The 15324-nt window shown below is 42.0% G+C and overlaps 1 protein-coding gene and 1 non-coding gene across 2 annotated transcripts in view; both read left to right on the forward strand.

The window, feature by feature from the left end:
* The window catches only part of ETV5 (ETS variant transcription factor 5), a 57942-nt gene that overhangs the window by 12380 nt on the left and 30238 nt on the right, over positions 1 to 15324 (forward strand). Inside the window, exon 6 of the mRNA XM_059391336.1 lies at positions 14908 to 15037. Within this exon, the coding sequence (XP_059247319.1) occupies positions 14908 to 15037 (130 nt within the window). The remainder of the gene's footprint in view (positions 1 to 14907; positions 15038 to 15324) is intronic.
* Positions 8982 to 9088, forward strand: LOC132012653 (U6 spliceosomal RNA). The gene has a single exon (XR_009402658.1). It is a non-coding gene; the product is annotated as a U6 spliceosomal RNA (small nuclear RNA).

Raw genomic sequence — 15324 nt, forward strand, 5'->3', positions numbered from 1 at the left:
TATCCCAAGTGTCCGAATCAGACTCTTAATGGGGGGGTAACTTAGTGATGGCTTCCCTGAGCCTGTGCCTGTGCCTGTGCCTGTGCCTATGCCCAGGGAGCCCTCACGTCAGAAGATTTCTGCTCCTCAACTCCCTTTCCTTTTTTTTCCCTCTTGGAATTTCTTGAGGAGTGAGGAGAAAGCCGCAATGGGCTTTAATGTCATTTCTATTTTGATAAATATTAAACTTCGCCCCTGCTTCCCAATGTACATTCTTGTTAAAACAGGAAACAATCTCTCGAAAAGCAGAGAACCCCCATGTCGTTTCTTTCTCTGCTGCAGTCCTAGCGCGGGGCTCTGCACACTGCCAGTACTTGGTGAGTATTTTGCATACATACCCCATTCTCTTGTCAGATTCCCTTCCCAACCCATCTTTCAGCAGCCCCCAGCCGCAGCTTCTAACTGCTCAGAGAAACAGAGGATCTCAAAACCAGAGTTCTGAGAGTCCTTCGGATGACTTTAGAGATGCATAGGAAAAAACGAGGTAGGACTAGTTCTCATTTTCTAATTCCTCCTTTAAGCACATATACAAGCCAAGTGTTCCTAGGCTGCATTTAGACTTTGTGCAGCTAATGCTATGTTTCCCAGTCAGACTGCATGTGCTAGAGAACAAGTCACGGTGTAGACACCCTTGACACATTTGCCGAGTTTCTGCTTTTAGGAGAAGGAGGGCCAGAAATAGAGGAATGGTATGGTTCTCAGAGAAGCTGATTTCCCTAATTTCTCTAGAGTTTGGATTTTTCTCCTGTCAGATTTTAAGTTCAAAGATAAAATTTTCCACAGTGCTTAAGTCCTGTTTCAAGTATCATTAACACTTTTCTTTAATGCTAGTTCAGATGAAATCACATAAATTGGGAATAAATTATAGGAACGGTGTTAAAGAAGGTTTAGTTTTGCATTTTTTTTCCCCATTCAGGAAAAACGCCCTGTTTCCTCTTTTCTTGACAGTGTGTTCCCACCGTGAGCAGCCCTTCACGGTATAATCTGTGGTTGACGTAAGGCCCACAGGAAAGGAAGCCATCTTTTCCTCTCTACCGCAGAGGCTCTCTTTATAGACCTATTTCTCACGAGTGGAAATCAAACAAATGGTTGTCTATCATATTGGTGAAAGTTCTAAATTCTTGGAGCAGCTGCCCCAGGAAAGGAATTAGTATGGATAATGCTCAGATTTTCCCTTTGGGGTAAGCAGGCCAGTCAGTCACCGTTTCATCCTCCTAGTCTCTTCAGCTTGAAAGTAACCAAACGCCCCAGGTAGAAACCTGCTTTCTGGGCTGTGGGTCTAAAAAGACCCACCTGGGGGTAGTCAAAATGGGGTGGTTCTTTCAAAGCCAGAAAGACCACTTATTTTTATCTTGACTCTCCTCTGAGTCAGGTCTCTGTACCCGCATAACCCTTTTCCTTCACTGTCCAATGCTCTGGTTTAGCCAGTGGCCCACAAATTTGGGGATATGACACACTGATACAATTAGATATATTCGTTCTGTACAAAATATTTTAGTGGAAGAACCCCATCTCAGTTAATACACAAGCCCTAACTCAGTCAACATGGGGCTGGTACTTTTCGAAGCTTTCCTCTGTTTGATTTCTGCCTCTTCTAATCAAAGCCTCTAGGTTTCCACTTTGAAATTCTAAAGTAATAATCCTAAGTTGTTAGGATAAATGAGTCTTTGAAGAAAAGAAACTGCACAGATCCAAGCCATTTCAAAAATAATACTGAGGTGTGGAGAGTGTGAACTTGAAGTAAATCTGAGACTAGTTTATCTGGGTCAAAAAAAAAAAAAAAAAAAAAAAAAAACCACCTCTCTGCTACCATTGGCATTAAATTATCTTCCTGATTTGATAACAGAGGTTTTCTATCTGGAAATCACTACTTGAAAGATTTGTAATTTTGTGCTGAGAACAAGAAGGAGCTGTTCTGGGATAGACCCTTGTTCTTCCCCACACTTCCCCATCGGTGAGTCAGGACATCCCTGATTCAGTACTTCCGTCCAAAGTGGGCTCCTTTTACCGACATGACCACTTCTTTTAAGGAGGGTTCATACAAAGAATCTCTTTCCTTCTCTTTTAGGCGGACTTAGAATAGAACCCTTCAAAAATCATCTGTGTCATTATTGTTAGTACTGATGGAGTTTAAAGAAAGGGCAAGGTCAATATCCCAAATTCTATTTAGAAACTCTCCTCCTACTTGATGAACAAGAAAAGACAGGACCTGCCAACTTTTTTACCCTGGCAGACTTGCTACTAGACAGCCCGTGAGGACTCTTGCTTCTAAGGCCTACAACAGGCATGCTATTACCCTGAGCTCTCCCCAGAGCCTGTGCAGCCTTTGGAGGTGGGCAACAGCTTCTAGCCCCTCATGACAGAAGAGGCAAATAGCCTTGAGGACCACTTTTGCTCGTCCTAGCAAAAGCTGTTCCCCCACCCCTACCCCCTCTCTCCTTTAGAGCCTGAATGTCATCCTTCACTTGGATCACATTTTCTCCTCTCTGGAGGGGGAGTAAAGAGGTAGGGAAAGCCTTGAGCCCCCCTGGAGGCAGAGGTACTCCCCCCTCCCCCATATTCTGAGTGGTCAACTTGTGGGTTACAGTTGTGTATTGCACAATGACCTCCCAAACTGATGTTCATGGGCAAAATTGAGTTTTTCATCTTTTGACCAACAGTATTTCAGCTGGTGATTTGATTCTGGGATACCATGTGCTGGTTCTGCCCGCCAGCTGCTGCCTTTGCTGGAGGGGACAGTGGAAGGAGAGGGAAGGGGAGGGAGGAAATTGTTTGTGGGATGTTGTCATCATTGAGCTGAGCCTAACAGAGTCAAACCTCCAAACCATCCCATTCCTGTCCCCATTACATGAAGTCACTAGATGATACAAACATTATAGTTCAAATAATATCCTAGCAGTCTAAGAGAACTCCCAATAAAGCCCTTTCCTGTAAAGTATAACCCCTTGTCAGATCAGTCACAGAGAAATGTCAGTTGTTTTGTAACTGGTTTTTCTCTTTTTCTGCTTTTAGCCTTGTCAGAAGGGCTTTGTTGGAGGGGGCGGGGGCCGACTACCAGAAGTTTCCACCGGGGACGAGCTACAGATGTGCTCTGGCATCTTTGAAGTTGGATTTCTCCATTGTCGAATCTGTCTTCTATCTATTCCACGTTACAGGGAGCAGTAAGGGTATACAATGTCCTAACACTGGCCCTATACAAGACAAAATTTAGAAACTCTTTACTTTCCCCAGCCAGTATGAGCATTGCGACACCTTGTCATTGCTCCAGTGGCAGTCCTAGATACAGCCAGCATCTCCCCAGAGAAGGCAAGTTTCTGCGAGTTCAGTAAATACAGATGGCCCAGCCTAAACCCATGTCGCCGTGAGCTCCAGACCATAGCAAAGATTTAGGGTTATCCAAGGTAAACAGAAAATGGAAGAGGCTTCCAGAGCACGGCTTCAGGGTTTCAACTGCTTCATGGTATCAATTCCGTTGTCTAATTTAAAACCCAGGTGGGAGAAATTCTATCAATAACTCTCATTCCTGTATCCTGGGAGGAATTCTACTGCCTTTGCAGGTGGCCACTTAGAGATATTTCAGATACCACTTTTCACTAATGCTATTTATACATTTTCAGAGTTGGGCCAGTGCTTTTCTAAGCTCCTTTTCCTTCCCTTTAATTTCTAACTCTTGTATTCAAGGCCTCTGGGTTGCCATTTTCGGAAGTCTGAAGTAATCTTCTGATGTCCCCACTAACCCTGTTTCTCTGCCACCCCAGTCATGAATTGAGAGTGGGCTCTCTCGAGATGTAGTCCCTACCCCGTCTTGCAAGTAAGTGCCTCTCCGGTGTAACAGGATCTCACCAGCATGATCCCTGGGCTTGTGTCCTCGAAAATGTTGCCAGCTCTTGGTTTCCAAATACTTAGTATAACCTCACCTATCTTACGGCAAAAAAAAGGTTGTCTTCTTCCCTCACCTCTCTTCCTTTACGAGACCTGGTTCCCTAGCTATTCTTTCACTCTGGTATTCCCCAGGCCGTGTTCATGCAGGGTCAGAATACTTGAATCTCACTCTTGGATTGGTCCTTTCCAAATACCAGTGTAACCCCGATCCTATTTATTGGGTCTGCTTTTTCCCACAGTCCACGTCATGATAACAAGGTCAAAGTCTTTTTTTCTTGAGCTTATTCTATTACCCCAAGTTTCTAGCTCTAAATCATGAAAAATAAAGTGGGTTTTTGTTGTTGTCGTTGTTGTTGGGTTTTGTTTTGTTTTTGTTTTTGGCTTTTTTTGGTCCACACTCTAATTCCTGAAGCCTCTCTTTTGCTGACTAGGTTTTTCCCACTGCATAGAAGAAATCTGATTCCTGAAGCCAGATGTTCTGGGAACTAGCTTTATCAGTTCCTATTTTGGCTCTTGTGATATTTATTGTAGAGAAGATAATATTGGCCGTCTAGGAAGGGCTTCTAGAATTGTTCATTGATGAATTCTGCTACCTCAGGGTTGATTCTGTACCCTGGGGCCCAGAAATATACCACCAGGGTGATAATACTCAGTCCCTTGGTCCCCAACTAGCAGCAAGATAAGTAGGAAAAAATAACCTGGAGTAAACAACACCGTAAACCCCCACCCCTACCACCGTAATTAATCATCAATCTAAAATCCTGAATATTGCCACCATGCCAATCCTAAAGAGAACTTTCCCTTTACCTTCTGAGACCAAATCTATTCCAGGGAGGATGCCTTGCTTTCTCCATGTAGGACTCTGTCCAGGACAAATGAAGCTGTTCCTGCAGAGCCTGCAGAAGGAGTCTGCCCTGAAATCCTAGTCCCTGTGCGCGTGTGCTCACCTAGGTGTTGGCCTTGCCGGTGTTTTTCATATCTCCCATGAGTTGTGTAGAGAGCCTTGATTCCACACCAGAGTCCTGCTGACATCCTTGATTCCCAATACACAAATGCACAGGTGGTTGTCCAAGCCAGCATCCCTTTAAAACACAACTTAGGGCTTTCATCTGCATTTCTAGCTGGTCTGGCTGGGTAAGCTGGTTTCGTCCAATGACACTGTCCTTTCAGACACTTTGTGCCTTTTTTCCCTAATGCTCCGAGCACCAAAAGCCAAGGCCACCCATTTCAAGCTGTTTCTCCTGGCTCTGCTCAGCCTTTATGGACAGAAGGAGCCAAACCAGCTGTGTAGAAAGCAAGAGAACAAAAGAGAACCTCAAGGAAGAGGACTTTAATTCTTTTTTATTCTGCCAATCTTCACAGATTGGTGACGACTACACTGTGTCCTCTTGAGGATTGGGGGGATAAAATCTAAGGAGTTGTCCAGCTGTTCTGGTAATGTTCTAAACCTGTTGCACATTTATATTTACAAGGGTAGACATTCTCCATCTTTTCCCAAGAATGCTCTGTGGTCTTGAGTTGGGCATATGTTTTAGTTTCTGTTATGTGTGTATTGATATGTGTGTGGAATTACTGATAGATTTTACTTTTGTTAATGTATTGTACTTATGTAATTACTGTCTTTTTACCCAGACAATGGTGAAGGTGGCCATGGGCCATAGTCATGATGGTAGAAGTGGTGATTTTCATTTTGCCCTCTCTTGGGTGTTCCTTTCTCCTTTCTAAGTGGAGCAGGGCCAAAAAGTATTTGAGAACCACTGGCTTAGATGTTAGAATGTGACCAACATTTGTCTTTGTGTAATTTTAGTTCCTGAAGCTGTATTATCCAAACATGGTCAAGGATAAAGAGGATAGTACCCTTCCAATTTGGTAATGAGCCAGGGGTGACTTTTTACTTGTGTGAATGCATGGTTTTGAAGTTTTTAGCACATCTACTTTTGACCTGTTAGTCAACCATAAGTTAAAGGCATTTTTTCCCCTCCAAGTATCTCAGAGGAGATGGAATACATCTGTCTGATTTATTTATTTATTTATTTTTTTTTTTTAAAGATTTACTTATTAGAGAGAGCACAGTAGGCAGGGGCAGAAGGGGAGGGAAGGAGAGAATCCCAAACAGACTCCTCAGTGAGCATGGAGCCCAACATGGGGCTTGGTCTCCTGACCCTGAGATCATGACCTGAGCTGAAATCAAGAGTTAGACAGTCAACTGACTAACCCAGGCACCCCCTTATTGACTGATTTTTAAAACATATTCCTATATTTGCTTCATTTCTCTGTATATAGATTATTTTTTTCTTTCTCAACCATTCAAAAGCAAGTTGCAGACATGAATTTCACCTCTAAATACTTTAGTGTGCATCTCCAAAGATTAAGGCTATTCTACAGAGCCTAGGAAAATTAATTTTTATACAGTAATATTCAGAATTCCCCAGTTGTCCCCCAAATATATTTTATAGCTGATATTAATATTGTTTTTGATCTAGATTCAATTAAGAATCCCATATTGCATTTATTGTTACCTTTTATCTTCTTTACAACACTCTGTCCTTTTATCCCCCCATAACATTGACCTTTTCTTGAAGGGTCCTAGACAGTTGTTTTGGGAGGGTACTTTTTTAAAAGATTTTATTTATTTGAAAGAAAGAGAACATAGGTGTGTGTGTGCATAGAGGGGGAGAGAGAAGGAAAGGGAATCTGAAGCAGACTCCATCCTAAGCATGGAGCCTAATGCAGGGCTTGATCTCACGAGAGATCAGGACCTGAGCCGAAACCAAGAATTAACTGAGCCACCCAAGTGCCCCTGGGGAGGTACATTTTTAAAGGATACATAGAAATGGAAACAACACACAAAAATGCTGGCCTTGGGCCCAGAAATATCCTATGTTGCTGATTCCCTTACTCTTCTACCCATGTTATTACACTGACCCTAAAATACTAGTATAAAAGAACAGTGAGTCAGATGAGCTATTTAGGTCAGAGATAGTTTGTGCATGTTTGAGGAGAGGGCTTTTGAGGGAATCATTAAAATTTTTTTAGCACAGCTTACTAAATAGTTGGTTTTACTATTTATGGGTGATTTTTCACTATATTCAATTTTTTAAATTTAAACTTCGCAAGGTTAGCTGTGTCAGATATTAAAGAAAACAGCACATTCTCCCATACCTCCTCCAATTCTGCTTTTAGAACTTGTGCCCCCTAACTACATTTGATAACATTTCAAATTTTTATTTTTGGAAACTGTTGCCAGGCAGAATTAATGTTAACTGTTCAAATGGGTTTGAGCATGTTTCTTATTTGGTTTGGAAATCCAAGAGGCGTCTCCTTTTCCAGATGCTCTTTTAAGTGCCAGAACCTATCCACTTACTTTATCTCCCTCGAACCTTCTTGGCTCCCAGAACAGAGTATTATCTCCTGTCCTTGTCATTCACTAGTAGTGCTATAGCAATTACAAAGAATATCAAAACATTAGGAATACATTTTATGCTTGAAATGAATTTTTAATCTACTCAGCCCTAAAATAAAGACCTATTTCTGACCTCTTCTGGTAATAAGGTAGAACTTAAAAAATAAGCCTCGTTCTCTCTACTTCTTTTTTCTTACTAACTGGCTGTTTGCACTTTTTCTCAGAATTTGTCCAAAAAAGGCCAGAGCTAAGGAAAGGCAGCAGTACATTGGAAAGTAAGCCTGTTGGCTTTGTTGTGCTCTTCAAACCACAGGTCCCAAGGGATACTACATCTGGTACCTTAAAGCCCTCTGGTCTTTGCTAGTGGGGCACTCTGACAAATTAAGGGTACATGAGGAGAGAAGAGATCACACCTGCTCTTCCCGGTGGCTTCTTTGGTTCATTTTACATCCTGTTTATATTCCCATGTCCTTCTGCTTGACGGTTTTCCCCCTGCCTTCTTTCCTCGTGCTCTACTCACTGCCATAACCAAAGAATAATACAGGCAGATGTCTCGGGCTCTCCCACCTCCCCACTCTTGAACTAAACAGTACGTATTTCCTTACTGTGGAGGGACATGAGGTGAGATGGTAGTGGTCTAAGAAAGGAAGAGTGCCTAAAGTTGGGGCAAAGGGAATAGTAAAGCTCAAGAATAGACCTTCACTGTAGGACTATCACTCCAGAATCTCAAGAAGTCTCTGACCACGACTACCTACATTCCACATTCAGGAGTGCTATGAGAAGCTCTGGAGACATAGGCTGGCCACCTAAGATGTAGCCTCATGGACATGCCATTTGGAAGCAGGTGTTGGGGTTCTGACCAACTTTGTCATGACACACAGCTTTCTGTGTAAAGTAAGAAGATCATGGCTGTCGAGTGTGACCACATAAGGTCCTCCCCCCAGGGCAGGCCTGCATAACTCATTTGGAAAAGATGAGTCTGCTCCAGATGAAGGTACTGAAACTGAGTACGAGAGGAGGAAAATCCCAAAACAAAACCTGAGCAATGACCATAAACAGGAAAGTAGGCAAAGCCTGTGTGTGAAGTGGGAGAAATAACGATGGGCTTAGTCTTTCTCCCTCTCAGACTGCAGTATCACTGATCAGCAATTTCTTTAACTCTCAATAACTACGTGAATGTTATATGTATTCACAACAAAGTTAGTGGCAAATTGAGACTTTGAGATTATGGGGACACTGAAGGAAAGCCGTATTAGAGGAGGTGGGTTTTGTCTTAGTTAAAAAAAAAAAAAATCCTTTTAAATCAAACTGTCGTTCATCATAACATTCAACAAAAGTGTTTTCCTTTGTTTTGATCGTATGTGCTGTAATAGTGAAGTTCACTGCCAGCACTGGCATGGGGTAGCTGCCTTGGACAGAGTCCACAAGCCTGTACTTGTGGGCAGGAAACAGATTTTGTCAGCAGAGGGAATTATTATTTCTCTTGAATGGGCCAGTTTGTCTATTTTTTCTATTTCAAAACAATTGGGTTATTTCTTTGGAAGGCTGTTTCTATACCATCAAAGAAGAAAGATTTTCTAAAATTTGAGAATTCTTAATAAGTATTAACTCAATGATGCTATTGAGCAGGGCTGCTTGCTTTAAAAATGAGAAACTTGCGCTCCCTTCAGCAGCACATAAACTAAAATTGGAATGATACAGAGAAGATTAGCATGGCTCCTGCACAAGGATGACACGCAAATTCGTGGAGTGTTCCATAGTTTTCCCAAAATAACCATGTATCTTAACAATGCTGGAATTAAACTAAAAAACAATACAAAAACAGAGAAACTTGACTGATATGATGTATAGATAATAAAGCTTCACAAACTGTACAAGCATTTGGATCAAGACCCAGAACTTATCAGAGCACAAGAAGACTCCTTATGCCCCCTGAACAGGCACTACCCTCAGGGTAACCTTCATTCTGACCTTAAACACCATCTATTAGTTTCCTGTCCTTTTGAATGTTATATAAATGGACTAACGCAGTATGTACTCTTTTGTGTCTGGCTTTTACTAAGCGTATTTGTGAGATTCCACGTTGGTCAATGTAATTGGGATGTCTTTATTCTCATTTCTGTGTAGGGCTGAGATTTAGTTTGGGGTTGCAATGAGCCTGTAGATAAATTTGGGAAGAATTCATATCGCTATAATGTTAAGCTTTCTAAATGATGAACATGATATATCCTTCCATATATTGAGAGTTCTTTTATTTTCTTGTGTTTTATAGTTCTCAGTTTAGGCATCTTACATGTCTTTTATTAGATGTGCTCCTAGGCATTTGATGTCATTTGTTGCTATTGTAAATTTATTTTTTAAATTTCACGTGTATACAGAAATGGTTCTTTTTTGTATTAGGCTTGTAGCCATTGGTCTTGGTAAATTAGTTTACTGATTCCTATATTTGGGGGATACTTCTGTATTTTCTACATGCCAAATCAGGCCATCTTTAAATAATGACAGTTATATTTCTCCTTTTCTAATCCATTTGCCTTGTATTTATTTTTCTTGCCTTATTACGTTGGCTAAGATCAGGGCTGATTTTAAAGTATTTGTTTGTTTATTTATTTATTTATCTATCAGAGAGAGCACAAGCAGGGGGAGCAGTAAACAGAGGGAGAGGGAGAAGCAGGCTCCCTGCTGAGCAAGGAGCCTGATGTGGGACTTGATCCCAGGACCCTGGGATCATGCCCTGAGACAATAGTAGATGCTTAATCAACTGAGCCACCCAGGAGTCCCTCAGGCTTGATTTTTGTGTCAGATAGAAAAATCTCCCAAAGAGTTCCCTAATAAGAAAACCAACTATAAAGTTAAGTTGATTGATCTTGAACATAATACCTCGATTTAAAATGGTGTTATGGTGGTCTACAAAGCAATATATTGTACTTTGTGGTACACGTCCATAGCTACAGACTTAAATCTGGTTAAACAGGAATCCTTATCTTTCCTACCCCTGACAAGCAGAGAGTCTCATAGTATATGGATCCTTAACAGAGTTTTTTGAAGTTCAGTAAGAGTCCAGTTAGCTCACTCAAAGTATTCTTGCCTCACAGGTGGCATTGAGAGGGAATTATCTAGAAGCACTTTCAGGAGAGGCAGAGAGATGGTATCCATGGCCATAAGGTGGGATCTGGCCAGTCAGTGACTGGCTGTGGAAGATACCAGGTCTTCAAATTCCTATGGCTATCTTAATAAGCAGAAAATATTGGTCAGCTGGATTATAGAAGGGAGAGGAGATCTTTTAGGTGGAATGGGTGACAAGGATTGATAAGAAGTAAAGGCTACTGGAGTCAAGAGATGTTGGTTCAAGATAGGAGTGAAAGAGGGATCTTGGGCATTTTGGTGGCCTAGGGACAAGAAAGGTATGAGTTGGATGGATGCAGGTGTATCAGGTGTGTCTCCCGCTGGAGACTGCAGAGTAAACATGAGGGCAGAGGAAACATGAGGGACCCTGAGAGCTGGCAAAAAAGTATTCTTCTGCTCTCTTCTCAGGTGGTGTATTTTTTCTCTCTCTTCCCCCATTTCTTTTAATACCTTTTGAATTTAGTCTTTTTCTTGCAGATTCTCTCAGGAGGCAATATGGTAGAGTCACTAAGCACTGTTTAAGTAGGAATCTTGACCACTTACAGCTAAGAGACTATGCCAGATTACTTACCTTTTTGAGCCTGGGTTTTCTATCCTATGAAAAGGGAATACTAGAAGTAGCTTTTTCATTGTGTTGGGAAGATGGACTGAAATTATGTATGTAAGAGCAACTTATCACAAAGTAAATGCTTAAGGGGTCTGTCTGGCTGCCTCTTTCTTGTCTGTCTACCTTGTTCTTTTCCAGAGGTTTTAGTACTTATTTCATTTTTTTCTTTGTTCTAGAGTACTTTCTCTCCACCAGGTGTAATGTGATATTTTTGTTTTTGTTGGGGTAGGGGAAGGTTCGTGTCCTCTATTTTTAGTGTACGAAGTGGGTGAGCAAAATGTCTCCCATTTCTGTCAGTGCCATAGATTACTGAAATGACAGAAACACTTGCTTTCTTTCCCCTCTAATAGCAGTTCCAAGACCTTGAGCAATTACTTTAATTCCTTTGGGCCTCACAGTCCTTATAAATGTAGGACCCTGAATGAAGAGGACTGTGTGGTCTTAGTCTAACTGTAAGTGCATCTAAGAGATGATGCTAGAAGTCAGATTCCTCACTAAATTGTGCATGCCATGAAAAAGGGGCCATGGCTGTGGGGCATACATCCTGTCCCCAGCATTTCCAGAATGCCTAGCCCATAGAAGATGCGCAGTGAGTGGGTGAATGGATGAATGAATGAATGGTATCTTTATAACAGCAAAGGTTGTCTGTATTCAGCGGGGATTATTGGGCCCATTTTCTGTAACTCTGAGCTTAAACTCAAAATTTCTAATTGTAGAAAATGTTTATCAGCTTACCTAGTCAACTCTTTTGGCATTTCTTCGCCAACCTCCTCAGGAGTTCATGACCTTTCTTCTTTCCAGTAGGTCGCCATGCTTTGTAGTCTTAGGTCTCTGTCATCATTTAGGAAGTTGCCTGTGCGAAGTTAAATACTCTATTTTTGAAAGCACAGTGTGTAATTACACAACATCACAGCACTGTAAGGTGCTGTGCCATTTTCTGTATTTCTCAAGGCAGCATCACATATCTCATTTTACAAAGGAGGGAGCAGACTGAAAGCAAGGAGCATTCCTTGGGCTTCTAAGTTCCTGCTTTAAATACACCACTATCTCTGACTAATGCATGCCATAATTAGGTTCCTTCACACATCCTCTGGCCCAGCAGTCCGTTTGGAGAGCTGAGCCTTCTTCCTTACCACTCCAATGGCCCCTAATGATTGTCTTTTCACTGACCTGTGGAACTTTCAATTCTTCCTCTGGCCATGTTCTACTTTCTTCTCTCTCTTTGCAGTGGTTCATTCCTGGGGAAAACATATTTATGACTAACACTGCCTTGCCTTGTAGGGTAGAAGTGGTCCCAGCCTTCAAGGTTAAAAGAATTAATTGGAAACAATCCACTCCGTCACTCATTGTCTTAGTCCATTCAGGCTGCTGTAACAAAATCCACAGACAGGATAACATATAAACAACAGACACTTATTTTGAAAGTTTTGGAGGCTGGAAGTTTGAGATCAGGGTGCCAGTATGGTCAGGTGAAGGCTGTCTTCTTATTTTGTCCTCACATGATCTCATGATCTAATCACCTCCCAAAGCACCCCCCCCCACCTCCGCCAATACCATTACTTGGGGATTAGGATTTCAACATATGAATCTGGGGGGGGGACACAAACATTCAGACCATAGCACTCACCAGATATTTCTTGAACTCCTCCTTTGTGTAGAGAACATAAGATTCCAGGTATAAGACAGTTTGGGGTGTAGTAGAAGATGCCATTTTACTTTAGAGGCAAAATGATAGGTTACACACTAAGAGTACTGTGTAGATCTGAAGAAATCAGGACATCAGGCTTAGCTGTCAGTTTAGATTCTTTTTCAAAATGGGTATATGCTCTTCCTGAAGCCATTAGAAAAATGTTTCCTTCCGGACAACTTTGGCTTACCCTCTGGAGTTCGTCTTGTCAGCAGAACTGGTAACTTTTTAAATAATCCTGTGAAAATGTCAATACATTTCCAAAACCTGAAATAGAAAAATTGATGATACCATAAATTTTTAACTTTCTAAATGTAGATAAAGTCATGATTAGAAAGGATTTTCTTTAGATAAAGAAAAGTAGACTTTTCAAGGACATGTAACTTGTGTTTACACCGGGGCATCATCAACCTTCCTTCATGATTTTTCCAAAACTTTTATGGCAGAAGGCTAATGAGAGGCAATGACAAAGGGACCGTGCTGAGAACCACCAGAATACCACTGCATTGGAGAAGTGCTTTTCAGTGTCAAGCTGTCTGACTCTCCCTTTTCATGTACTAACAACATTCTCACAACAACAAGCTTAGCCATTTTCTGTGTCTGAATGTCTGAAAACATTTGATAACAATTGAGGGTTGCTGCCATGATGTCACCATCAAAAAATCACGAGAGCGACTCTAATGACTTCTAAATATAGTCTTCCAGTTCCGAACTTATTGCATGTATTTAGGAAAAGCAGTTGGCATTATGTAGGAAAAGAATTATAAAAACCTGTCCTTTCCAGTCAGTCACTGGCAGGACTTTGCTTTATAAACTTGTCATCTGTGAAGGAGTCATCTGTCGCATTTGTTCACGTCGGAGACCTGAACTTGGGGTTGTAAATGGCACCTGAGCAAGCATTGGCCAGAAGATTGTTCAATCTTTTCAGCAGAAAACAGATGATTGTTTCGCTAATTCTGCCTGGTATCATCACTAAGAATGAACTAAGCTCCTGAAAGTGTTCTAGGGGCAAGCACTAAGTCAGACCTCAATTTTGGTGGGATACCAGGGCAGTGAGGGTGGTTAGCTATTTAATGAGACCTTTGATAGGGTGGAGAGTTGCTGGCAACTCGTCTCTCTCCCACCCTTCATGAGAGCTGGACTGGGAGCAGCGATCCTAACTCATAAGGAACAAACAGCCCCCGTGGTGTAGCGTCTTTTAGAGTTTGTCCTTCTACTTTGGGTAAAATGCTCTCACTAAAATGAGTCAGCTCCTAGATGAGACAGAAGAGGCAAACCTGGTTTTATTTTGTTTCATTTTGCTACCCTGTAAGTCACCTTGATTTGAAAAAACTTTGCCCTCTCGGAATCACTTAAGGAATATGCACTTTATTTCCGAACGTTACGCAAGAGCTCTGTGTACTGTTTCATCGCTTTTGGAGAAGTAATTGGCACTTAGCTGAAAAGATTGGTTATGAAAACCTACCCTCAGGGGTTGGTCTGTAGGAAAGGCACAGAGCAGACATAAGCACAAAGGTTTCCAGGACTTGTCCTTACACAGTTAGCCTTAGCTAAGGTTGAGGTTTGGGCCATTGTTGTATTTCTTTGCTCTTAAATTTTTTGAAATGCCTTTAAAGCTCAGTATTTCTTACTCAGAGCTGATATTTAGAGCTGCTTGAGGAAGGACTTTTAAAAAGTCAAATATTTAATTTATATGCCTCTGAATAAGAAATATACTTACCAGAGCAGTTTCAAGCCTTTGGTAAGTTAATGTGTACTGTCTCCCAATGTATCTATGGCTGTTTTGTTCCTTTTGGAAACAGATTTCTTCCATGTCTGCAACCCTTGGTATTCTGTCGCACCTGCATTTTTCTGGACAAACCATCCCCTGCAGGAGTTTTAAGGAAGTAGACCCAACACCACAGATATGGGGGAATAAAGACACGGCTAATTAAAAGTGTCAGATGATGACTTCCGACTTGAAAGAGCTTTTCATTGGTTTTAGATGGAAGGCTCTGTGTTTCAGCATTTGGCTTTCCCCCGCATGTGACTCAATATGACTTCCAAGAACCATCCACTGGTGACAGGGGTTACAGAAGGAAAGCATTGTGCTTGCTGTTAATCAGCTATCCTCTCTCTGCCTCCCCCCCCCCCCACCCGGCCCCAACCCTTTTCTGATTGCAGTGGTGCTTCACGCCCCACCTCCAACCAAGATCAAACGGGAGCTGCACAGCCCCTCCTCGGAGCTGTCATCCTGCAGCCACGAGCAGGCTCTCGGTGCTAACTATGGAGAAAAGTGCCTCTACAGCTATTGGTAAGTGGACCCACAGAAGGGCCAGCCGGAAAGGAGACCCCCGGCAGGCTGCTTCAAGGACCCTTAGCAGACACTTAGAGTAGAGCTCAGAGTCGCCTCTCAGGGCGATGTCGTCCTCTAGATGGGGGCTGGTACAAATGGGGGCCTTTGTGCTGCACATGAAAAGCTAAACTGTGAAACGGGCTCTGCAGGGGAACTGAGCGCAGGGGGTACTGAGCCCTCCTGAGGGAAAGAACCCTGAATACTGAGATATTTGATCTGGGGCTTCTAGGGAGGGAATATATACT

The sequence above is a fragment of the Mustela nigripes genome, chromosome 2, assembly GCF_022355385.1.
Source record: "Mustela nigripes isolate SB6536 chromosome 2, MUSNIG.SB6536, whole genome shotgun sequence".
Taxonomy (NCBI): Eukaryota; Metazoa; Chordata; class Mammalia; order Carnivora; family Mustelidae; genus Mustela; species Mustela nigripes.